Source organism: Haemaphysalis longicornis, unplaced genomic scaffold (genome assembly GCF_048455015.1).
Source record: "Haemaphysalis longicornis isolate Haplotype H1 unplaced genomic scaffold, Haemaphysalis longicornis Haplotype H1 scaffold_3, whole genome shotgun sequence".
Lineage (NCBI taxonomy): Eukaryota > Metazoa > Arthropoda > Arachnida > Ixodida > Ixodidae > Haemaphysalis > Haemaphysalis longicornis.
The window spans coordinates 22493058-22517986 of record NW_027526335.1 but is presented as its reverse complement, the minus strand read 5'-3'; the positions used below and the strand labels follow the sequence as shown (position 1 = coordinate 22517986).

The 24929-nt window shown below is 47.3% G+C and overlaps 1 protein-coding gene across 1 annotated transcript; it reads right to left on the bottom strand.

Annotated features, from left to right (window-relative positions):
- Positions 1-2146: 2146 nt before the first annotated feature.
- On the bottom strand, positions 2147-23847 carry LOC144174135 (putative divalent cation/proton antiporter TMEM165). The gene is made up of 7 exons (XM_077702622.1): positions 23317-23847; positions 21993-22206; positions 17430-17528; positions 16035-16111; positions 13933-14112; positions 8376-8481; positions 2147-2819 (listed from the first exon to the last, which is right to left on the bottom strand). The coding sequence occupies exons 1-7, from the start codon at positions 23464-23466 to the stop codon at positions 2731-2733; spliced, it is 915 nt and encodes a 304-aa protein (XP_077558748.1). The 5' UTR covers positions 23467-23847; the 3' UTR covers positions 2147-2730.
- Positions 23848-24929: the final 1082 nt, after the last annotated feature.

Genomic DNA, 24929 nt, shown 5'->3' with positions numbered 1-24929 from the left:
AACACTGAAAACCGCCATGACAGTGCGCGCATGCATCCGCATCTCTCAGAAAAAAGAACGCAGTGCCCAGCGTTCGTGGCATGATCTCTCACATGCTCTTATCCTCGCCAGTTCTCGTGCGTTCATACCTGAAGTGGGAGCACAGAGGAGCTTGTGCTACAAACTCCGACTGTTGCAACTAGTCCTAATGCAACTGGTTCTGTTGTAACCTGTTCTAGCGTGTGCTAACACAGTCCATTTTGGGAGAGATGTGAAAACCTGCGGACAAAACAATAAAGGGCGTGTTTAGAATTGCTCATTTTTGGTGCATAATATATGACATGTCAAGGGCTCTGTTATGTACTTGTGGAAGCAGGCAGAACGGGCAGTGGGTACATTTACTTGACAGTGTCGCAAACTTTGGCAGCTCTGGTCATGCCTAGTAAAACCCAGAAAAGTATTTCTGCAGTTCCCCCTCCCCCACTTACACTCTTTGGCCAGTTTTCGAGACGTCTTTCTTCACGTCATCTGCTGATGCTGGCTGTCCTGCTTACCCACGTTTTTTATACTTGATGGCTCCTTGCTTGGTCTGTGGACTGCAGCATGTACGCAATAAAAATAATTTCCCTACTAAGCCATCAAAAACTTCCGTAGTGGTCACATTTGCGTGGGCACTCACATAGTCAAAGAAGCTTATCTGGACAGACACTTCATCCACTGAACGAAGGTGCTCCCAGATATATTCATGCTGGTGCACGGGTTATATGCAGTCTGGTGGAGCTTAAATAGTTTCAGGACCTGGTGTACAGAAGCCAGGAGACCTGAAGCAGTGGACAACCATTAACTGCGTCGCTGCTCTCCAAGCCGCCGCCACCATCTCAACCACCATGAAAACGTCGACATTCGTCTCGATTAGCAATGCTAGACGAACTGTAGGCTTAACAACTTGAACTTCACGAAAATAACACGAGTTCTCAGAGAGAATGATGTAAAAAAAGGGCGAAAGCACAGCAACAACCCGAATAACAATGGCGAACGAACAACACAAAGCGTGCCCTAAGAAATCTGACCGCCGAAGACCCAAACGGAACAGAGCCAGTGCCATCTATGACGTGCGAACGAAACGTTTTTTTTTTTACCGCTGGTGCCACCTGGTGAATTCGACTCAAAATTACAATTCCTGCTTCACGTCGCACAGTTTCATAAAAGTGGGACAAAGCTGGTCTACAATGTTATCTTTGGCAAGCCATGAATCGGTTTTGAGGCATTCTGTACAAAATAGACCAAAAAGCAACACTTTCTGAGCTGCATTTTTTGAAGATGGTTCATTAAGCCAGGACAGATCATGATATTGGCTTCTATTATTCGAGTTAGTCAAAGCATTGAGCTCTGTGGGCATCCGAGGGGGGGGTCAGTATATGTATCCTTGTTAATTTGGGTTTCCTTAAATTGGGCTTTGAGTTTAGTTCACTCTAACCAAGAGTATGCAAATTTTCTCTCATTAAGCATTCCAGTTTGACCGGAAATTTTCCCTAAATATTTAAGTATTGGAGGTGTACTGATCTGTGTACTGATCTTGAATAAATGTTGCCAAAGAAAACTTTTCTCCTCAAAGCTAGCAATAAGATGAAAGAATATCAGTGGAGTGCACAAAAAAGGTCTTTGCACATTTAATTAACATTTACCCAACACTACTAGTTCTGCTTAGAGACCTAACCCACAGAGACTGACATAGAAGTGTTTGCACATTAATTGCAAATCTTCACAGTGCTCACTCATTTTTGTTTTCGTTACCATAGTTCAGCAAATATACATTGTTTCGTCTTTTTTATTTTCCTCCACAGAGGAGTTCTGAGCACTTCCTGGGCAGTCCGAAACTGATTTCACAATAGAAATTACCCCGGAAAATAAGTACAAAGCTGCTTTGAAGCAGCAGCCCGAAAAACAGGACAAAAGATCTTTTAGGGTGCTCAATACGTCCCGCATTAAAATGGGCGGTGTGTGTGTACAGGCACATGTGCAAAAGCATCGCAATTCCCCTTCAGGACATTAATCATGCACAACAGCTTTAACAATGTGACAGTCATAATAAGAAAGTTTCGGCCCCCACAAAAATTTTGGTACCACGACGTTTCGCCACACCCGTTTCCACAAGAATTGAAAGACACGATATTGCAAAAACTTTACTCTGGAACAACAACCATTACAAAAGCCATACACTGCAATGAAAAGATTTACACAGGCTTTACCCACATTCCCAGCAGCCACCTCAAATAACCTGTACCGTCGAGCATGCATTCACGCAGCACTGTGCAGTGAAATAACGAAAAGCAATAAGGACAGAACTGCCTACATAATGTGGCTAACAAAAAAGCTACCAGCTTGAAACAGACAAATGCCCGAAAGACGCCACGGTGGGTCAACTCTTCAAATTAAAGGACACACAAACAATATACAGCAGTCCTGTGCAAAGCACTTTTTATGCCTACGGAAGCATCACAGAATATTAGAATTCGTTCGAAACGCAGGTTTAAATGCAGCACCAGCTTATCACAAAACTGCCAGGGTGCATTTGGGAAGGCGTACAAAACAAAATATTACAAGACGCCCTGAAGCCTTCTTGCCAGCGACGTATATTACACGTACATGGCCATCCAAGACCATCGTATGGTTGAACTTTTCGCCTCCTTTCTTTCCCCTAACAAAAATGATTTCTCTTTGGTGCCTTGAGACTGCAGGCAGGATGGGGCCTCATAGGCTCTTCAGCGATTCCTCTCCCGTGCCAAGGTAGAGCGAGGACACAGCAAACACGAGGAACACGATTCCACCGATAAAGGTAACTGCAGAGGAGGAGATAAGAACAAGCACTGCAATGAGTCAAGGGCAAAGAAGATGTATCACAATGGCATAGTGGATTGTTAGTTGCTTTCGTTTGCTCACTGGCATACCATCACCAGCCTATCTACGCCCACTGCAGGGCGAAGGCCTCTCACATAGATCCCAAATTATCCTCGTCCTGTGCTAACTGCGCCCAATTTATCAACGCAAACTTCTTGATCTCATCTGCCCATCTAACTTTCTGCCGCCCCCTGCCATGCTTGCCTTCTCTAGAGATCCACTGTGTTACCCTTAATGACCAACGGTTATCTTGCCTTCGCATTACACGCCCTGCCCACGTCCATTCTTCTTCTTAATTTCTACTAACATGTCCTCAACGCGCGCTTGCTCCCTGACCCACTCAGCTCTCTTCTTGTCCCTTAATGTTACACCTATCATCTTCCGCTCCATTGTCCGCTGAGTCGCTCTCAATTTAAGTTGAACCCTCTGAGTGAGCCTCCAAGTTTCTGCCCCGTAGGTGCAGAACACTGGCATACGTTCGAGGAAAAATGCAGTAAGGAGGGAGGAAATAAGAGAAAAGGGGAGGGAGGACAGATTTACTTCTAATGCAAGGTGATTACCAAGATGAATTCCCTGGACCTTCTAGGTTTTCAGATGCAACTAGATGCTATCGTGATCAACTAGGTGCATTAAGAACAACTTGACAGTAGAGGCTAATGAATATTTTAATTATGTATGTAAACCTAATTCAAATAGTAAATAAAAAAACAAAAAGGAAACAGATAGGAGAGGTTAGCAAAATCTACGGCAAACGGCAAAAAGCTTCGAAAAATAAAAATCTGAACTGTGTTTACATGATCATAGATCGACCAATTTCTTCAAATTTGAAAATCTGAGGTAGCGGGGTCGACCATAACTGAAACTTGTACCACTGGTGATGGCAAACAAAACGAGAAATCGGGGAAGCAATGGTGTAATTGCAACTGTGCGTTTGTTCTCCGACTCTAGCTATTGCATATAGTAGTTATGCCAAATGCTTGCTTGCAGTACTTTTTTCTGCTCTTACTGGGCTGATGGCAATACACATGGCATCTTCCGTTGGCCATTTCGGGGCGCTATCACGAGCAGCGTCATTTCACCGGTGATGGTGGTGATACTGGTGATCACCGGTGGTCTGATGAGGCAACTGAAGCCGTTTGACGTGGGCATAAACGAGTCTTTCAAGGACCCTTTGCGCCACGGATACAATGAGTGGCGGTTAGGGGACAATCGAAAACTCACACCAGCCGAGCCCTATGTGAAGAGGGCCTCCCTGGCTACTGTGTGCGGGTGGGTGCTTTCCACATGGTAGGTCATTGTGCGCAATGTCGTGATGCTGTCTTTTGCAAAGTGCAGGCTCACACCGGACGACGACATGCTATGGGACCACGGAGCAAGATAAACAGGAGCGCCGACTTCGCTCTCTCCAGCGGGCCCGTAATGTCCATCACTTGCGGAGCACAATGTAGATGGCGCAGCGAAAGGGCCGCTGGCTAAGCGGCCGGCGTTCCCCGTGCGCCGGCGGGCGCGTTGGCGGAATGCATGCCGTCGGCTTTTGTCGTCTGCTTCGGCGACGGTATTTTTGGGCACGGAGTGCTTTGGGCCTGCTTTGGGGCCGCTTTGCATTCATTTCGCTCCTCCTTCGCATGGCTTGATTAACTTGTTCGACAGCACCTTCTGGGTAACCCGGACCCGAAGGAATTGAGTGGTCGTACGGCAATGATGCGTTAAGGATTGCTTTGCACGGCAGGAAAACAAAATGTAGAGACCACATACAGACTTATGGCTGCTATACAAACACAGGGGTGAGACAGCTGAATCAGATTTGGGAGCAGTTTTTGGAGCAGCGAAAAATCGATTTTGGAGCAGAAGAACCTTGATTTGGAGCAGAAGAACGACATTTATTATATCACCTTAGGAGCCAAAAAAATCAATTTTTTGGCAACTCACGGGTGAAAAGTGCACTTTGTAATTGGTTTTGAACGTACATAACACTGAAACAGCCTTTCAATAAAGTTTTTCTACCAGGGTATCACAAGGTACGAACTGCACTACCTTTTTACTAGCCATTTTTGAATTCTTAGGCTCTATGCATAGATAGCGTGGAGTTCCATTGATAATATCGAATTGAAAAACTAAGCGATCGTAAGGCATTTTTATTATCGCACAAGTGTAGAGCCACGGCCAAAGCGAGGTCACAGTCGTCGCACCCCACCAGCCCTCCCATTTCAATCCCCAAGGTGCATGTTCACTACGATCGTAATCTGAGTAACGTTGGTATGTTTATCCACCTCCCTTCTTTTGGCAATAAATTTCACTTCAGATAAATGAACAATTATTACTAGCGTGCAATAATAGCCCGCCCCGCTATCGAAGACTGCTTGAACATTTCGCAGCGATGTAGCCTGCGCCGCCACTTCTGCAGCGTCGATCGTCCCATTCCCGTCGCTCGCAAGTCCGCTAGGAAAGGCATCAATAACTCAGTGTTTTATAACACCGCAATGAGTCCGAAATTTCACTTCAAGCACGTACCGGCCTCACACTCAAGGCCGAAACACGGCGAATTCGCGGGCGCCATGTTGTTTTTGATGAGCTCCCGTCTTTTGAGTCGCGCCCCTTCCAGCAACCGATCAAACGACTAAATGTAAACCCAGCCACCCCCATAACTAAAACCAAGGTAGAAATTGGCGAAGAGCGCTCTGCCTGAACCACAAGGAACTGCTTCGCCCGGCGGCCATGTTTTCATATCTTCATCACACCAAGGTGGCGGTGCCCAGTAATGTCGTTCCGGAGATACGGCGCTCCAAAAATTGCAGTTTTTTCATTAACTTGCACAAGCGGTTTGACGCCTCAGTAAACCTAAGCATTTTTTCTACAGGACTTTGCAATGGTTTTCAATGGGAAAATTTTAAAAACGCACAGAATATAACATGTGCAACCCGACATTGTGACTTTCGAAAAAAAACTACCTCGAGGGACAATTTTAAGCAGGTTTTTTATGGAATGATCAATCAATTAAACCTTTACAAACAGCATCACCTTGGGGGTGCTGGAAAATTATGCCGTCAGTAAGCATTTTTCCGCACTAGAACTGACGGGAGCGTTAAAATCCTTGGCTCTCAGACTGTTTTGGAGCAGTTTGGCGCAATTTTTGCTATTTTCAAGCTCTTGGAGCAGCCTGGCGCAGGAAAACAAATTTGTATCAAATCTGCGCAATATGCGCAGCTGTCTCACCCCTGCAAACACTACCTTTTGCGCAGTGCTTGCCGAAAATGCGACTCCGATTTGTAAATTTGTGAACACCAATTCAGCTGTGTTCTAATAGGTTTTACAAAAGGCGAAGGAGCAATTATAAAAGTTTCCGCAGCTTTCTCGCAGTTCTCCAACTTACTTCCAAAACAGAGTGTGCCTAGAACACGGACCGGCACTCACACGCTCATCAGAAAAGAACAGAAACGCGATAACATCACCCGCGACTGCCCGCGACGTAGCAATCTGCTCAATATCAAGGCCCTGACAGATCGGTCTTTTCACAGGCCATCATTTCGCGATATTTGAATTCGTCCGGACCCTATATCTCTGTGGTGATGACTCGCCGAAAGAAAAGGTTTAACAAGCCGGTTGTTTTTCCGGTCAGCCGCTTAAAGAAAGAAAAAATAAAAAAACGCCGGGAACCCTGGTAGGCCCAAAATTGCAGCCATACAAATCGCACCATTTTATTTGGAGTCCGCAGCATTATCGACGACATAACACGACCTTAGAGCGATAGTGAACATCGGGCAGTAAGTTGCGGCATGAGTTAAAACGAAGATTGCATTTGATGTTTTTGGGTGCCTTATCAAGCTGACAGTGTTTTTGTACACTTAATACAACAGGGCAGCTGTCCAATTCAGTTATTGGCGCAGAAATGTGCATCACTGCCGTTTGCCGATGGAGACTCCGGGCGACCCTTGTAAGCGTTGCTCGTGCGCAGAAGCAGCATAAATAATTAAGCATAAATAATTAAGGGCTAATAATAGAGGGTAATTTTTGCGCTGCATCGATTTGTCGCAAGCAGAATCACGCAAGAATGTATGTTGTGGCGTTCCATATTACTCTTGCTTATTCTTTGGTGCTTCTGAAGTCGTCGTCGTTCAGTTGCGTCTTACATCTGCTGGGTTAGTACAATATCTTTAGCGGGTCTTCATAATGTCAGAATAAACGCTCCCTGATAGGGAATAAGCGATCGCCATGGATGCGGCCGCGCACGAGTGTTTAAATTCCGCGCGTGCACGCATGCCTCCTGCATAATAGGACAGGTATGAGACAGACGTCGCTGCGAAATAAAAGACGCCTCTGGGGAGAGCGAAGAAGGGAAGAGCCATGTACAGAGGCTGAGCGATGAGAGGACGAACGAAGGAGGAAGAGAGCAAAGGGAAAGCTGGGCGGCCGGTGGCGTGTGGACATTATCGGCCCGAGCAAAAGATTTTTTCTGGGCCACAGTCGGCGCTCCTCTTTATATCTTGCTCTGTGTATGGGACCGCAGCAGCTGTGTCAACAGCAGCAGCACTAGTGGAGAGGATGACACTAGTGAAGACAAGCTGTAGGTCAGCTGAGCAATATATTTTGGCTGTGCAACACGCTCGTGTCTCCTGGCGGGGGTCAACCTACAATCAAGTCTACCTACAATCGTATAAATACGGTACAACCCTGGCAGATCCTATTGGACATTTTTATTTACGAATTACAAAAAGCTACTAATACTACCCTCATTGGTAATGGGTTTCTTTTCACACATGTAACACTTTCTCAGCAAACATAACTATGGAGGCCACCCATCTGAAAGGCTCTTTTTTTCTTTTTCGTTTGCTTCAGTATCAAAAAGCTAAGCCTACGTTCAAGCTTAGCCTCATGCTCATGTAAATTCTTAGCAGAGATAATCGACAGATTTGCTAGGCTTGGTCTTGCCTTACTGATCGTCTTCCGTGAACACACACACAGAAATGCGTCTCCTCAGCGGCAGAAATCGACACTTCAATCGAGGCATTCAGTAGGAAAAGGCTGTCAGCTGAAATCCAAAGTGTCACAACGTAATGTGCCGCCTTGTTGACGCTGCCTTCTGGCAAACACTGGAAAGCAAGGGCAGGCGGGCAGCGATAAAGGAGCTTACGTGCAAGCTGTACAAAGAGCATTCTCTGCATTGCACGATCTCAGTGATAATGGCGCACGAACTGCCCACTAGACTGAATACTGAAAAAAGGGGAGGTTCGCAGTCTTGGCGGGAGCCTCGTGCATGTGTACGAAGCGGAATCTCTTTCTGTCTTGTTGTCTCAGTGGCGAAGTGAACTATTACTAGAGCCAGCATTATCGAGACTCAGGTTCAAACTTTCCCTGATAGAAGCACATATTCTTTGAGTTTGAGAGTCAAATTCTGTGAGAATTCCAAGCTTTTCGGTTTCCCTGGCTGGTACACACCGGAATAATAGTTCTGCATACCAGTTAATTGAATCGGCCACCAGAGCATGCGCCCTCTGGCTCACCTGTTCGGACCGATATCCACTGTGCCACTATCCTCCCTCCGATCACTGCAAGCAGGGTGCACAGGCTGTGGCCCAGAACAGCTCCCAACGACACGGCCACGGGGTCCTGAAAAATGCAACGCAGGGCACAATATACTACATTCACCACTGCTTTTATTAGCCAAACCCGAATCCGCACTCGCAACGCGGCACACTGGGTGCCATCCAGCCAAATTACAGCGTGCCAATTGGTGCTGTGGCAATCTCTTGAAGCAGGAATGCTACAACTAGTGAAACATCCGGAAAAGAATACCTGCACAACCCTACCACAAAACGCACCTCGTTTATTGGCGGTTACTGGAAGTGATTCTATGCAGCGAGTTGCCCAAACCCTGGTAGCACAGCAGAAGGTTTGCCCGGCTACCCACGAAAGCGAAGCACTGCTGGGACGAGCTACTTCGTGCTAGCGTTTTTGTGGGCTGATTTTTATCCCGTACCAATGATCTCCCATGTGCTTTTATCTTTGCCAGTTCATGTGCATTCACGCCTGCAGTGGCGAGCACAGAACAGCTCACGCTAGAGATGCCTGCCAGGTTTGCCGAGATGGCATTAGGGAGATCTGTCCGGAAGAGGGGGGAGGCAAGAGGGATAGAAAAATTAGTAGCAACAGAATGGAGTAATTTATATTTACATGCATTTCTAATTTAGTTAGAACAGAGTAGGAGCTGGACTGTTTTGTCCAAACTATTAACAAGCTACACCACTGGTCAGCTGCTAAATCTTCCGACGCGGTTCACGCCGCCTTTTTCAAGAAGCCCTGGGAATACTGTCGAGCATAACAATGTTCGTTCCTGCTACACTTCGCCAAAAGAACGGGACTGAGCTCGCCATAACTTGATGCTCGGAACTGGGGGCAATTTTGTTTTACCATGCTAAACTGCCTCTCGCATTCAGCGTTTCTGTGGCACTGACCAGCTCAACTTGCGCGCATTGGCGCCACACTATGCTTTACAAGTTATTACCATGTCCAGTGGTGTAGGATGTGATTGAGTTGTCAGGTAGCTCCAGTGCAATGTGGCTAGACTGGGAGAAAGGTTTAGCCAAACACAAGTGTGTATTCGGGAGATTTTTGTTTCGACCGTACAATCGTACAAAACCATCAAAATCCAGCCCGGATAATTCGGGAAGCCTGGCAGGTATGGACACGCCGACCGTTGCAACCAGTCCTAGCACAACCGGTTCTGTTGTAACCTGTTCTGGTGTGTGCTAACACGGTCCACTTTGGGAGGTATGAAAACCTGCGGACAAAACAATAAAAGGCATGCTTAGTATTGCTCATTTATTTGTGGTGCATAATATGACATGGCGAGGGCTCCGTTATGCGCTTGTGGAAGCAGGCAGAATGTGCAGTGGGTACACCTATTTGCAACATCGCAAACTTTGGCAGCTCTGGTCATACCTAGTAAAACCTAGAAAAGTATTTTGGCTAGTTTTTGAGACGCCTTTCCTCACGTCATCTGCTGATGCTGGCTGTGTATATTTGAGAGCTCCTTGCTTGGTCTTTGGACTGCAGTCCATACTCAATAAAAATAATAAATTAATGCTGTGCCTACAACGGACGAAGACACGGGCTTCTTTCTTCCTTCAGGCGGTGAATCTGAACTGGAACACATGAGCACACCTGAATTCTCAGTGCTTTCCAAGAAAATGGCAGGCACTATTCGTTTGTGCTTCTCATTTCAAAAGCTCTCTTTGATGTGTTGTAAAATGCGTGTAGATGTTGTGTCATGGGCCCTGTCACAAAAAGCGGCCAACATCTTACTTCTACATAACACCGCTACGACACAAAGAAAAAAGAAGGCACAGATGTGCATGAGTCAGGCATCAGCCATTGAAGGGAAGGCAGGCACGAGGGCGACTTTTGGAAGGCAACTTCTGGAAGGCAACAGGGAGGCAACTTCTCTGTTCCTGTAACCCAAAAACGAGGTATCTCCGTTCGAGAAGGGGTTTGAGACCGGAGAGCAGAATGGCCATGCGCTGTTCCTGATACCTTTTGGTTACTTTTCCTGTATTTTACCTACCCAAAAGAAACAAAAAATAAAGGGGGGGGGGGGCACCACCCCTACTAGCAAAGCTGTGAGGAGTTTACAGCCAATTAAAAATTAAACAAAAGCAGGGGTGACTAATCCAGGTGTTCTTTTCAAATAGTCAATTGGAACAAAAAAGAAAGGCACCCCATACAGTAGGAGCACGTAGTGAATTGCGTTCCTCGTTCGGAACCCTCTGCAAAGTCTAGCTAGTGGGGCACAGAGGAGGGTTATTGCCTTTGTGAATCTGATCGTTCGTTGTGAAGTCATATCTGACATCACCGTCCAGAGCTTACCGAGCTGTGGACAGTGCGTGTACCAAACACAGCACAACATCCAACGACTCTGATCTTCTACGCAGCAACCCTTGCAAAGTCGGGCACGATTCACCTTAACACTACACTACTCTAGAGGCCTATTTAACTTACACAGAATTGATGGGGAGGAGGGACTTCAGAAGCTGGAAAGCTAGGCCACTAGCCCGTCGCCTACTCTGGCCCTCCACCGCAACACAAACATTCCAGCATGCCAGCTTTTGGAGAGGTAGTGACCGGTGACTAAAGACAGCACGCCACCAGCTCACGTGATATGGAACGTTCTCAAATGTGAGCAAGTAGCTTCGGGAACCCCTCCTCGGCGATACCACATCAGTTCAACAAGGTTTCATCATCATCAACCTGGTGAGTTCACTGCGGGACAAAGGCCTCTCCCAAAGATCTCTAGCCACACATATCAAGTGCAAGACTTGGGCTTAGAAGCAGCACATTAGTAAGAAGAGCGCGAGCCAGTGGCGTGCCGTCCGTCCCCACCTGTCGCTGCTCCTCCAAAACCTGGCCTGCTGAAATATTTGGGTCAGATGAAAATGTCACGAATGACACATGGGGCCCTGGAAATGACGAGGTAAAAATTTGGTTTAATAGCCACGAACTGATAGCTGCAGCCCAAAGTAGCTTCCTCGTTTTCTTCACCTTTTTGCTGCTGATCACAGTGCTATCCTTGTGCGACTGTGCTTCCAGCAACTCAATAATCTGCCTGCTGGGCCGGTATGCCAGAGTGCCCCCACAGCAAAGCCCAAGGCCCTCCCTGTACTCACACACGTCTTTACTGCAATTAGGGCGCATGTTCGGAGACCAAACCTGAGGACACATCTACCGTAGTAACTTAATTCTAAGCACCTACCTACCCTTCTCATGATCCTGATGCCTATAGTGGGTGTGCATATCCTCAAAATTTAAAATGCCAACCCCCCCCCCCCCTCCCACGCACACAGCACGCTCACAACGGTACCTGGACAAGATTGGTGCAACGCATAAGGTTTTCTTCAGCAACTACTAAAAAAAAGGCACTGACTGTGAATCCACTGCTTACGTCTGATACTCGGTCACTCTCACTACCACTTGAGCCCGTCGCACCTCTTGAGCTGTTGCCCTTAGCATTCCACAGCAGGTCCTCTTCTGTTCCATCCATGCGGTTTAGAATCGAACATTTCTTAGATGCCTTGGCCTTAATGTCACCTTGGGCCCGCTTCCACACGTCTGAAATCCACACTGTGCAGTGTTTCTATGAGAGACAGCTGGGCTAGGCTCAGCGGACGAGAGCACACTCCTCCACTCCAGCCTGGCCATGCACGAGAAGCTGGAGACTGTGCCCCTCCGACAGCTCCGGCTCATCAACAGGGGTCGCGCAAGTGCATTTTGCAGCCTGGGCAACGCGTGTTTCCTCGCAGAAAAGGGGGTGCTTAGCTTCGCATGTAAACTTTTTTTCTAAATGTTTTGTCTGAAAGTAGGGGAGAGGGGAGGGTGCTTATGCTGTACTCGGGTGGTCGCTCTGATACTCCGACTCGGAGTACGCCAATGCGCCACTTCCCCCAATCCGAGCAAGAGTCACCGCTCCCCAACCGAACGCGTGCCCGATCTTGGAGCAGCACGTGACCGTGGCACCGCGGCGCGGCCAACACGCCAACTGCAAACAGCCAGGCCGGCCAAGGTGTTTCAACAAATCGCGGCCTCCAGATTGGACGCGTTAGCTCCAAGCCAAAGTTGCAAACGTATTCCTTCACTTTGAACACAGGTAGTGGTGCGGCGAAAAGTTCAGCGAACTTTGCCGCGTAAATGTGCGAGTCATCGTCTGAGCTGCTGTCCTCCACGGCGTCGATTTCGAACTGCAGAAGCAGCGGAGACGGTTCCCCTAGACTCAATAGGCGTCTCTGTTTCGACATGACGCGTAGATGCCTTTAGTAATAGCACGAGAAGCAAAAACGTCGAAATGCTCCCACAACAAACCGCTGGGCTGGCCTCAGCGAACGCCACCGACTAGGCAGGCGAGCGCGGCGAGCCGCGGTGGCCGGGGTCACGTGACCCGATCGCCTTCAGATTTCAGCGGCGCTCCCACTTCAGAGTCAGAGCAGTCGGAGGCGCTCGGAGTGGAGAACGCCGCTCTGAGACGACCAACCGGACATACGTCGAGCGCCCGATTTCGACCACCCGAACACGGAGCCGCTTTCCAGAGTGCTCCAGAGCGCTCTAAAACGACCACCCGAACACAGCATTAGAATCAGGGGGGTGCTTACAATCGCAAGAATACGATACTTCAATGCTTGATTGATTGATTGTGGCATTTAACGCGCCGACACAACGCAGGCGATGAGGCGCGTGTAGTTGAGGGCTCCGGATTAATTACGACCACCTGGGGATCTTCGGCCGAAATCTCCTACACACGAGCGTTTTTGCTTCTCGCCTCCATCAGAAAAGCGCGGTACTTCAATGCCCTTGCACATCCCTTCTGGCTGTGCCTTACCCACCCACTGTGGCATCACCTTGAAGCGTGGACCCAAAGCCTTACAATGACACCCCTGCCCGTTGCTACTGGCCATGCCTGTTCCATCAACACGGAATTGCTTCCCATTGTAGGCCAACTCCTGAGCCTTGGTTCCAAACAAGACACTGAGTTTCAGCGCGAGCATGGTCATTAAGTTTGGTACTGACGCATGCATGGCCTGAAGTGGTGATGCACGTTCGGCACATCCATTTCCTCGACTCTTGATCCCCTGACCATTTGTACTGCCTTAAAGAACGCTTTCTATGGTGTGCTCATCTCTTTGTGTGTCATGTGGGAGCAACCCCGCATGTGTGAACATCCACATCATACTAGTTAGTATCTCTGTGTCTGCACTGTGCATCACATTTCGGCCTGGAGGGTCTGCTGAGTGGTGGCAGCGGGGCCCTCTATCACACTCTCATCGCGCTCTTATTAGAGCCAGACAGAGTGTCCTCACCGCACGTAACTCTCATCCCCTTGATCTCCCTTACGTTTGCACAAGTCACTTATCGCTGCAAAGCAATGTTATTTTTTAGCTGAAACATTAAGGGTTTGAGCTGGAAGCCTAGTCAATAATATTGTCGGCATCAGCCTGTTCCCGAGCAACGAGGAAAACAGTACCGTCTCCCACTACACCGGGTGCCCAGAGTCGTGCACTCTCCTCCTTTGCTCACCTCTCGCGCAGCGAGGATGATGGTGGCGATCTGTGAGCGGTCGCCCCACTCGGCCACGAACGTGAGGGTGAGCGCTTGGAAGAAAATTTTGGACAGGAACGAGGACAGCCGCCGCCGGAAGCTCACCACGCTCACACCAGCCTCCATGTTGACCACGGAGTCTCGGGGCTGGTCACTGTCCTGCAGCAGAGAAATCGTGGGACTGTCTCCTCCTTGGCCAGTTTCCGTTTGGTGCCAGTTCTTTGTTTTTTAATGACCTCTCCTTTTGACTTAGCCCATGAGAGTTTCCCTTGTTTGAAATAGCGTACAGAGCAAGACACAGTTCTTGCTCCGTTACCTATACCTAGCAGTGGAACAGGGGTCTGCAGGAACAAATTACCAGGCGTGCAGAGCAGATGAGTGACGCACCATGGGAACATTCGTATCAGCCAAGCAGTTAAACTGGAAATTATAATTTGGTGCGCGGCCTTCGACACTTTCAACTCGCCCCATTGACTGATCAGCTTGTGTATTCAAGGTCAGTGCTTTGAAATCCATACTATTAATACTTGAGACACAGCATAGTCAGACCATAGCCTCAACCATATAGTACACCAGAATGGCCCAGTGAATAGTTCTGCAGTCAACAGACAAGACTACCGAGATGGAGCCCCATTAGCAAAACCATTGCAGTAAATGCCGTGTATAACAGAATGGCCTCTCGTACTATAAGTAGCCACACTGTTAACCTCAAGGCTGTTCTTGTTCAGGGCTTTCATAGAACGAAATGTGCCAACACGGTCACAGCGATGTGGACAGGGCGTAGCCTAGCGAGGAAGAGAGCAAGCAGCACGCACACGTGCAGCAAGTCAAAAGAACACGTCAACGAGGCACTTACACGGGAAAAGCTTTTCTAAACTACTAAATCTGGTGGAAATATTTATTTTTGTCAACACTGTTAAGTAAAAAGAAAACATTAAGCATATCAAGATGTCAACACATAAGTGATACTTGCATTGTCCTTTTAATTAAAGATACACGGCTGCTGGATTTTTGCAATGGCACATAAATACACAGTGAAACAAACAAACAAAAAAAGCGCTTGCGGCACCACCTTGTGGCAGTGTTCCAAGTTTAGAAGTAACACAAGGTCCCAGTAGATGGTACAAGCAGTGCAACACAGCAAGAATGAATTGGCACGAATGGGAATCAATCTGCTGGCTTTGGGAGGTTCTATGAAGCTTAGCTTTGTGATTAACTTAAGGAATGACAGGCAGCATCTTAACATCTGTATTCACAACGTTAAGTCATTGATGCTGGGATAATTTTTTTTCCCCCTTCGAGCCAGAACACAAACACACCGAGGAAATTGCAGCATCTCTAACGCAAGCTAGAGATGCTACAAATGCATTTCTCTCACTGTACGTGGCACTAGGAAGTTGACTTCGCCTGTCCCCTCTGTACATGAAGCCAAGAATTTAATTCTTGTGGTTTTCTCAGGCACAGTATGGCAGAATAATTGTAGCATGTTTTACACAATTTTTAGACTTACTTAACTGACATTTACTATATTTCCACCTGTACTGCCAAGCATAGGCGTGCGCACAGGGGGGGCAGGGGGGGGCGGCCGCCCCCCCTAATCATCTGAAGGGGGGCGCCAAATTTGCCCCATACCTTGCAGATGTAACACATGAAAGTAAAAAATTCTGCTCAGAAATATTTTGTGTGTTGCAATTCCATCGCATTGAAATAAAAATTTTACGAGCATCCCTCTTTGCATTGCGTTCGGACCGCTAGGTTTTCAGTGGGAAGAGGTCGGGAGTTGATGTAACGGGGGGGGGGCGCAGCGTTAAGACTTTTCCCCCCCTAATCGAGAACTCTGCGCACGCCTATGCTGCCAAGGAGGAGCTCACTTGAAGCCAGGGCTTGCTGGCAAGTGGCGGTCATTCCACTGTTTTTTATTATTACTATTTATTTGCAGAAGGTGGAGATGCATTTCACTGCTCAGTGAAGCCCTCCATTTCTATCCAGTGCCTTATAATCACAGCTTAGACCCAGGAAATGATGCTACCGACAACGAATGACGCATTACTTATAGCAGGTTAGAAAGAAAGGTTTCTTACTTCCATTTCCTTTTTTGTGATTGATTTTTGAACTTCTTCATACTCATCCATGCCTTCATCGGGAGCCATGTAATATGCTGCAATGAAAACAGGCATCCTGCAGTGAGCTCAGACAGCCAATCATAAAGCAGTGCAGTAAACGGAAAAATCTTTAGGGCCCCGACAGCTTTTTCAAGGGAAGAGTACACAACGCCTCTGCGGCCTTGAGGCACCAATAATAAACGGAATTCATGCAAGCGTTTTTATAATATCGCAATTACAAGCTCCCCTCCTCGTAACATGCTCTAAATTATCAGCTCCATCAGTTTGTGGGCCCTCATGCCTCCAACACAGTTCGGCCTATCAAGTTTATTAATTTCGACTAGTCAGTTGCCGCCATTTTTGAGCCATATAAGCCTTATACAACCACCGGCCATTTTTAATATTTGATTAAGGTACAAGACATACAAATGTGCTGTCCTGCCATCACTTCTCAGTGAGCCCTCTCACAAATGCTGCAATAAATGGAACAACTTTCAGTCCGTAAATGGTCTAACATACGTGCAACGTAACATGGGCTCCCCAACGGCAGAAGCAAGTGCATGCACATCTTATCGCAATAAAAGAAAGTCCGAGGACATCTAAGCACGTTTTATAGGTTCTGAATGCGAAATCATTCATGTCCGACTGAACATCTGAGACACGCTGCTCCCGCTCCGGGTCCTCAAAGGGATTTGTCCTCTGGCCACCTGAGGCGATTTGCTTTGCTATCTGCATCCACCTTGCACTTTACAATGGCTTCAATCTACCTCCGACGCTTTGCACCCCTGCTCGCTGTTGCCATCTGGCACTGGGAGAGTTGGCGGCAGTGGTGGATTTCACTAGCTGTCTGTTCGCTCGCTTGGCTGTGTGCTTCCACTATTATAGTTCACCTGCGATGTACCGGCACGGACGGCCGTGCTATGGAACACTTCGCGCTATGGGACGCTTCATGTGGTTTAAGAGCTGTTGCACTGCTATGAACACTGATGCCGGACATTGGCTTTCCATGTGATGGGCCATTTATTGCTTTCACAATAAAATGTGCTCAAACGAAGCCTACTGCAAGGGAGAGGGGCAGCGAGAAGAACAGAAAACTGTGGCTTTACCCAAGCATTTACATTAGCGATTGAGTGTATTTATTCGCTAGCTTTAGAAATTGTTGAAACAATTTACATAATTGTATAGCAAAAATCGAGTTCCCATTATTAATAAAAACCGAGGCAATTGTGCTTCACAGCTTTCTCATTACAAAAATTCAAAATTAATGGCAGCCCCGCTGTGGTAGTACAAGGCCACTCCTAAAATGTAAAATAGTTTCCCCTTCATTCATGCCATAACAGAGTCTGCCTATGACACAATTTGCAAACGGCTTACCTTCTTTAATCATGCGTACCCCAAAAAAGACGAACAGCGCAATGGACAGGTAGTGCGTATATATTCGTGGAATGACTGTGGTTGCGAAGCCCAGAGCGGCTGTAAAAGAAAAGCAACAAGAAAGTGATAAAAACCTCAGAAAAAAAAAAATGTCTACACAAAGCAATCATGTTGTTTCAATGTAACATGCTTGAACAGACATACGTGGCCCATCAACTGTGTTCGAACTCAAATTATCAAGACAATCAAAAAAAGGCACCTTCTCAAAAAGTTAATTTTTGAATAGAGTAAAATGAAATGGTATGGTAGCCGCAAAGCAACAGGAAATTACAGTTGTGGTGGGCTTGCGGGTGGCTTAGGTGTATTTTTTTAAAGCACACTCAACTTACCATTTTTACAGGCACGCTATTATGCCTGTGCCACACGAACACAAAAATGACATTGAGTGTTTACGGCCTTAAGATACCGAATGACATTAATTGGGGGGGCTGTGCTACACGCGACAACACAGAGGTATTTAATGTGTTAGGCATGATGGTGATCATGGCCAAAAAAAGAAATTCACTCATATTTTAGAAGTCTAACGTCGAGAAAAACGTCTTACAAGTGTTAAAAATGTTTTCTGTGAATGAGAACGTTGTGAGAAATAGTGTTTTCAATAGCGTCTTCGATAAACATGCACCGGGGTTGCCCCCAAAACCGGCGCGGTGCACAGTGCCTCACAACGGTACGCACCAGCACGGAGCGTTGATCGAGGACGAACTGAGCGGTCCTACCCTAGCGCCATCTGTGAAAGCTGTGATTAAAACGTTCACTAGTGGCGACAAAGCAGTGTAATATGACACAGCGCCACTACAAAGTGATATTTATTGAAAGACAATGATTAATGTGCACACAAGCCATATCCGTCACACATGCGTGACAACGTTCTTCCGCTGCTTCCACTACCTACAAGCTGCTTCTCATCTTCAATCTGAGAGCCATATAATGCGAGCGCCTGTTATGTTCCGCCCTTCCGCTATAGCAAAGCATGCAAGTTGTCATGGTCTAGACACGCCAGTAACTGTTCGTGTAATTTATTCGAACTAAACGAATGCAAAGCTACAACTGGCTGGCCATGCCTTCTTGCAGTACGTGAAGTTCGCGTCCTCATTTCCAATCTCTAGCCGTTTATTAACACCTGTTATCACCCAGTCGCACTGTTGCCCGATGAATTCAAAGCCAATCCACCCTTGTCAGCAACAATCTACGGCCCGTTCTGCCTTCACACAAACGCGCCGATGCTGCCGTTCACTGTACCGATGCTCCGTCGCTGCAGCAGATGGCGGAGGAAGCCGCGTCGCCGGCGTCATCCGCGATGCATCTCGGGATTGCACTCTGGCGCACCGTCGACTCTCACGGTGCGCGATGGGGCAACCGAAAATTGCCCCGCGACGGTGCGCCCCGGTTCATCGAGGACAGATGGTGCGCACCGGTGCGGTTTATCGAGGATGCTATTAAAAATGATGTGAGCCGTTTCTAAAAGTGACTTCTTCAGGGCTACCTGCCAGTGGTAGCCAAATCCGAAAAATTCAACACAATGCATAACACGATGTCGTGCCTTTGGCCGCTGTTTAATGAACTTCCGTCTTAAACACTTTGCCACCATCGTCTTATTTCGAAGTTCAGCTACGTTTCCGCGTCAACACTCTGGTGCTGAGAGTTTCGTTGGTGTCATTTGGTGCTCATCGAGTTCGAGAGTAGGCAGATTTAATGCGTTTGTGAAGGTGAATGAGTTGTGCGGAACTCCTTATTAAACCAAGAATGACATTGGAGTGGATAGCATTATATATATTTCTGTGTGTAGCAGCGAATTAATGGCATTTAAACCTAAGGCATCACCACTTAATGTCATTTTTCATGCACGTATGGCACAGGTATTATATAGTACATATACAATTTGAACTATATATGCTGAATTAGACCAACCTCCTTTGACACTTATCTGATTTTTAAACTTTAAGTAAAGCTCTTTATGAGCTCGTTTCTGGCTTCACTTCATATGTAACACTCTGGACAATTAAAAGAGCTCGGTAGTACTTGTTAACCATGCTATTAAAAAAGAAAACGCAGCATTTAACAGGTGCATGCTTAATAGCTTTTCCTGGAAATCACGTCCTGTAGGGCTGTCAGTTTAATTGATTGATAGTAGGGTTTAACGCGCCGACGCAACGCAGGCGATGAAGCACACCGTAATGGAGGGCTACGGATTAATTTTGACCACCCGGGGATCTTTAACGTGCGCCGAAATCTCGCATGCACGAGCGTTTTTGCTTAGTGCTGTCTGTTTAACAGACTAAGCGGTGGTGTTGCAGTTTTAGTCTCTGTTTTTGTATAAAGCAAAACGAAAACAGTAGCAACACTGACACATCTAGAAGGTGCAAAAAACCATTTTAAGAGACAAGGCCAGCAGCTTCAAGCTAATGTGCTAAGCATGCCAATCAAACACAGTTGCCAACAAAGTTTTTGGACTTGTCTGACAGAGTCAGGCTCATTTCATATTTGCGTTTTGGACTGCCTAAATCCTTATCCCATTACGCGACGTAAAAGAGGCTCCAGTGGAATCCCTGTCGGTGAGCTGGTTACTGGAGCCTTGTCACATCTGTCCTCTTCCTTTAGTCTCATCCTTACCCTGCTGTTTTAAAGGGGTCGTGAAGAGAAAATGCATTTGTCTTTGCTTAATTTTGTCTGCTTGAACGACCTTTTAAGAACATAAATGCCAAATATTTTCACAATTCATTGCTTCTGGAATTTAGGAGGCGCCTTTGAAATTCTCGTTTCGAGGCGCATCGCAAGCGGCCATGCGCGCGTTGTTGGTCCGCCGTGCAACCAGCAGTGACGTCACGCCAAGTACATTTGAGAGTTTAACGCGTTCAACGTTCTTTGTGTATAATGTTCTGCAAAGCTGCAAACCCAATATTTTAAAAATAATGCATCATTTATTCGTTGCCAAAAAGTTTTTTATCCATATGAGCGGTGTTGTGACCGCTTCAGTTGTCTGGCAACCGTTGCAGCAGAACTCAGACCTACTGGCTGTTTGTACAGTTTGTAGCCAGTTTCCCGGCTGAATTTCACGTTGTTTTGCCAAATTCTCTTCAGAATCTTACCTCTTTTGTATGAAATGGCACAAAACCACTCAACCAAAAAAAAATTAAATAAGTGCCCAGTGTGCGATTCGAACTTGCGGCCTCCGAGCCAGTCCAACCGGCCCAACGTCCCACTACACTATCGACATGAAAGGAGCGTGCAGCAAAAAACTGCTGCCTAAAAGCTGCTTCGCATTTGTAACCCAGCACTCTGTCGTGTTTACATAAATTGTAATCAGCCCAGAGCTTTAACCGCCAAGTTACTGTTGAACACTTCCGCAGTAAGCCAAATGGGAGCGTATACAATCAACGAAACAGTGTTAACAGCATTGTTTATTGGAGGAAACAGGAAAGCAATCGAACTGCATGATGGTGGGACTCGGCGACTCGGCGCTGTATCGCTGCTTCTCGCTAGTTATTTTTGCGCTTGATGAGTAAACGATGGATGGGTTTTAAGTTCCGACTACTCGAAGTTCCTTCGATAAACGTGTTTATGTAATAAAAATTTATCATTTTAAGCATTCGGTCATTTGTCTCGTCAGGTCAGAAGTTTCACATTCGCGCAACTCACATTACAGGCTACATGAGACAGGCGTCGGCAAACTTGTGCAAGAATATTGGCTAGCAAAACGACAGTTTAGACTCGTGCGAAACAGCGTAAACAGTTTACGAATACCCGGATAGATTAAACGAATAGATTAAACGCAAATTACGAATAGATTAAACGCAGTTACTGCGCCACTCGCCCGCGTTGTTGACTGAAAGTTTGACCATGTTGACCAATCGTATCAGAGATCAGGCATCTCCCGTTCAGTTGCAAGGCGAGTTTCATCATAGCACCGATGTTGTAGCTTTATCTGACCCTTTGCAAGCCTGCTCTAATGCCGACATATTGTGCAGACGAGGGAGAACTGTGATTGGCTTCTTACTGACTTACTGAAACGCCACTTCACGAGTTGAGGAGGAAAGCCTCGGTGAAACCATAACTGTATTTGTTTTCCTATTTGCCGATATCGGGCAACAAAACGTGTATGCATTGTTTGTTTATCAAGGTTCCACGGTTATAAGCGCACACACAACACAATATTTTTGAAAATTTCTTTACGACCCCCTTAATATGCTTCACTGCAGTGGTGCAATTTTACCCCCCCTTTACTCCTTCGCAACTCTGCCACTTCGATATAGTTCGTGTCGACATTCCGTCTACCAACCAATTTTTAGCCAATTTTCCAGGCTGTTCCATGATTCACACACCTTCCAGTTCCTGTCAAGGTGTGAAAAATGTCTGCACAAATGTATTAAAATGTAAAAAAAAAAAGGGGGTAATGTCTGGCAGGCATGTTTGCGCAATCTTTGAATAGCTTTGGAATTAAATTTTCCTGTCAGTGACGATGCTTAGCCCAGCACAAGTGCCTCGAACAGAGGCCTCCCGAGTTACCTGAGAGCACGGTCATGACGGCCAGTGCTGTGATGGCCCCAGCAAAGATGACGAGGCGCGAATGGCGCATGGCGAGGATGGCAGCAATGAAGAAGGTCTTGTCCCCAAGCTCCGAAACGATGATGACCGAGATGGCGCCCAGGAATCCATGCCAGAATTCTGTGTTTGTTTCCATGTGTGGCTGCACTGCTCTGGGTATCGCCGTTGCAGCCATCTGCAATGTACAGGTAGCGCATCGATGTATCAACGGCAGCACTGGTGGCACCTGCTTTTCATCGTGTGTGCGTCTTTCGTGTTGTTCTGGCCTCCTATTTATAGCAAGTTGGTTCCTTCTTTGGGCAAAGACACTGATGAAATGAGAGGACATGACTGTTTCAGTAGGAAATGATAAAGGAAATGACTTTTTCAAGAAGGCTGGTTTTCCAAACATACGGATGCTTTATAGATGGAGAAGGCAGAACGGATTTTGCCACTTCAGCAGGTGAATTTGCGCTACTATTGTAAACTTCGTTGGTACTGTTAAAAAAATTGTGAAAGTCCGTTTTTTTTTTTTACTTTTAATATTGAGCACTGTCCTTGGCAGTCCTTTCTTTTTTTTTTAATTTGAGAAAACGCACATACCAACTCTTGCAATTGCCAAGAATAAAGTGGAATCAAGTTTTCATTCATTGCAATGAGTCGAGGACAAGGGTCTGCCTAATCGTCGCCCTCCGCGGCAACTCATGTGACGACCGCATCGCCACTTATGATGGGACCAGTCTCTTGATTTTTACTCAACCGGCAAAGCCGTTTCCGCTCGCTGACTAACCGGAGTCACTATTGCTGGTTAGTCACTATTAATAATTATAAATTGGGAGGCGTAACTCTCGCGATGCCTATGTGCGGACGAAGCCCCAGCCGAAGCGAGAGGTGCTCAGTTGTGCTTCAATGCTTTAGAAGTTTTTTTATTTGTCAAAACACAGCGGATACTACTGAATGAAAACATGAAGAGGTACTCGGAACCCTTAACAGAAACTACTGGCGGGCAGCCCTTTCCAGATCTAGATAACGGTGTTACTTCCATTGCAGCTAAGATACGTCTTGAGAGCAGTCTGCATGCGAGTTTCGAACGCTTGCGAAGCACGCACTCTGATAAAACTACCAAGCATCTAATTTACCGAGATACCGATGCAGCACATACTACAACCAGATCGTTAGGCCAATAACGGCAGCTGACCAATTATCAATCATCTCATTTCAATGCGAAAGCAGGCGCGGCCCCAGTCGCTCCACGTTCACTCGATAGAACGTGGAATCAAGTTTATGACAGTCGACCAAGTCGTACCTTGACAACATCGTGACTTGCTCGGAAATCCAGATTCGGCACAGCACCTTGGAGTTCATCGGCTACGTAGGCATAGGCACAGGCGAGTAACGTGAGAACGACGATGAGCTGATGCATAAGATGGCAGTGGCAGGCGACTGTCGATATCATGACTAGAGCGGCTACAGACTAAGCCGGCACCTAGTAATATACGGTTACACGGATTCCCGCATGACCCTCCTTCGATACAGCAAAAACCAAGAAGTTGAAGTTGGCACGCACACGAACGAAAGCCGGCTGAACAAGCGCGTTGCGGGCCAGCCGGCTCTAAACAGCTAGGCCGTTCACACAGCTATCTCCATGCTTGGGAATGTGCAGCTACTTTTCCAGCAGAGCGAAACACAAGCCGCATTTCCGTCGGGCTGTAGCACTCGTGATCACGAACAGCTAAAAATGCATACCGCGCAAAACGCGTCGGCAAGATACAGCCGATACAGCCGTACTGTAACTGCTGTGACGTAACCAACGTAACTGCTCTCGTAAATCCCCCAGACGACAGACCTGACCCGACGTACAGAAAGACGCGGCGGCTGTGAGTGAAGTCGCTAGTGTCGCGTCATTTTTCGACTAGCTGTGAGCGGCAGGGCCTAAAGTCCCTTGACTTTAGCAGAGCCTACCGCAAAACGTTGATTTTGTCTGAGGGAAAAATGTGTCTACATCGTACCGCTGCCTGCGAAGTTGGTAAGAAACTTATGAAATGACTAGAGTTGCGTCGCTCAGGAGTGATCCGGTTCTTTTGAGCCGCTCTTTTTGAAGAACGAGTGAGCCGTGGCTCAGTAAAAGTGAGCGGCGGTTCTTTTGGAGAGAGGGAGACCCTTCTCGCCCCCTCAGTGATCAGTGTCGAACGGGGCGAGCCACAGCACTGCAAACCATGGAGAAAGAGCCAACGGAGGCTAAAAGCCGGGTCAACGCTCTCTCGCGCCAGCTATTACCGGCGCGAGAAAGCAACTCCACTGCCGGGCCAGCTGGGGCTAATTTTCCAAATTTCTCCAGCGCCCCCTGTCGTGGGAGCAGACAATTCGAGCCAGGAGAACCGGATGCAGTTTTGACCCGTTCATCGGCTCTTCCGGTGAGCGGATCCGCTCAGTTACTGAGCGAAACACCATGGAGCGAAAGAACCGAAGACCCGGGTCAAATGAGCCGTCGCTCTGCGCCATCTGTTATCGGCGCGGGAAAGCAACTGTACTGCCGGGCCGGCTGGGGCTAATTTTTCAAATTCCTCCAGCGCGCCCCCTATCGTGGGAGCAGACAATTCGAGCCAGGAGAACCGGATGCAGTTTTGACCCGTTCATCGGCTCTTCCGGTGAGCGGATCCGCTCAGTTACTGAGCGAAAGAACCGAAGACCCGGGTCAAATGAGCCGTCGCTCTGCGCCATCTGTTATCGGCGCGGGAAAGCAACTGTACTGCCGGGCCGGCTGGGGCTAATTTTTCAAACTCCTCCAGCGCGCCTCCTGTCGTGGGAGCAGACAATTCGAGCCAGGAGAACCGGATGCAGTTTTGACCCGTTCATCGGCTCTTCCGGCTCTTTTCGCTCAGTTACTGAACCGAAGAACCGAAAAACGGCTCCCGCTCT

Coding starts and splice junctions, on each gene's coding strand:
- LOC144174135 (XM_077702622.1), bottom strand. CDS start 23,466: ATGATATCGACAGTCGCCTGCCACTGCCATCTTATGCATCAGCTCATC. Junction 14,113..16,034: donor TCACAAAAAAGGAAATGGAA/GTAAGAAACCTT, acceptor TCTCTGCTGCAG/GACAGTGACCAGCCCCGAGA. Junction 8,482..13,932: donor TCATCCTCGCTGCGCGAGAG/GTGAGCAAAGGA, acceptor TGCATTTTTCAG/GACCCCGTGGCCGTGTCGTT.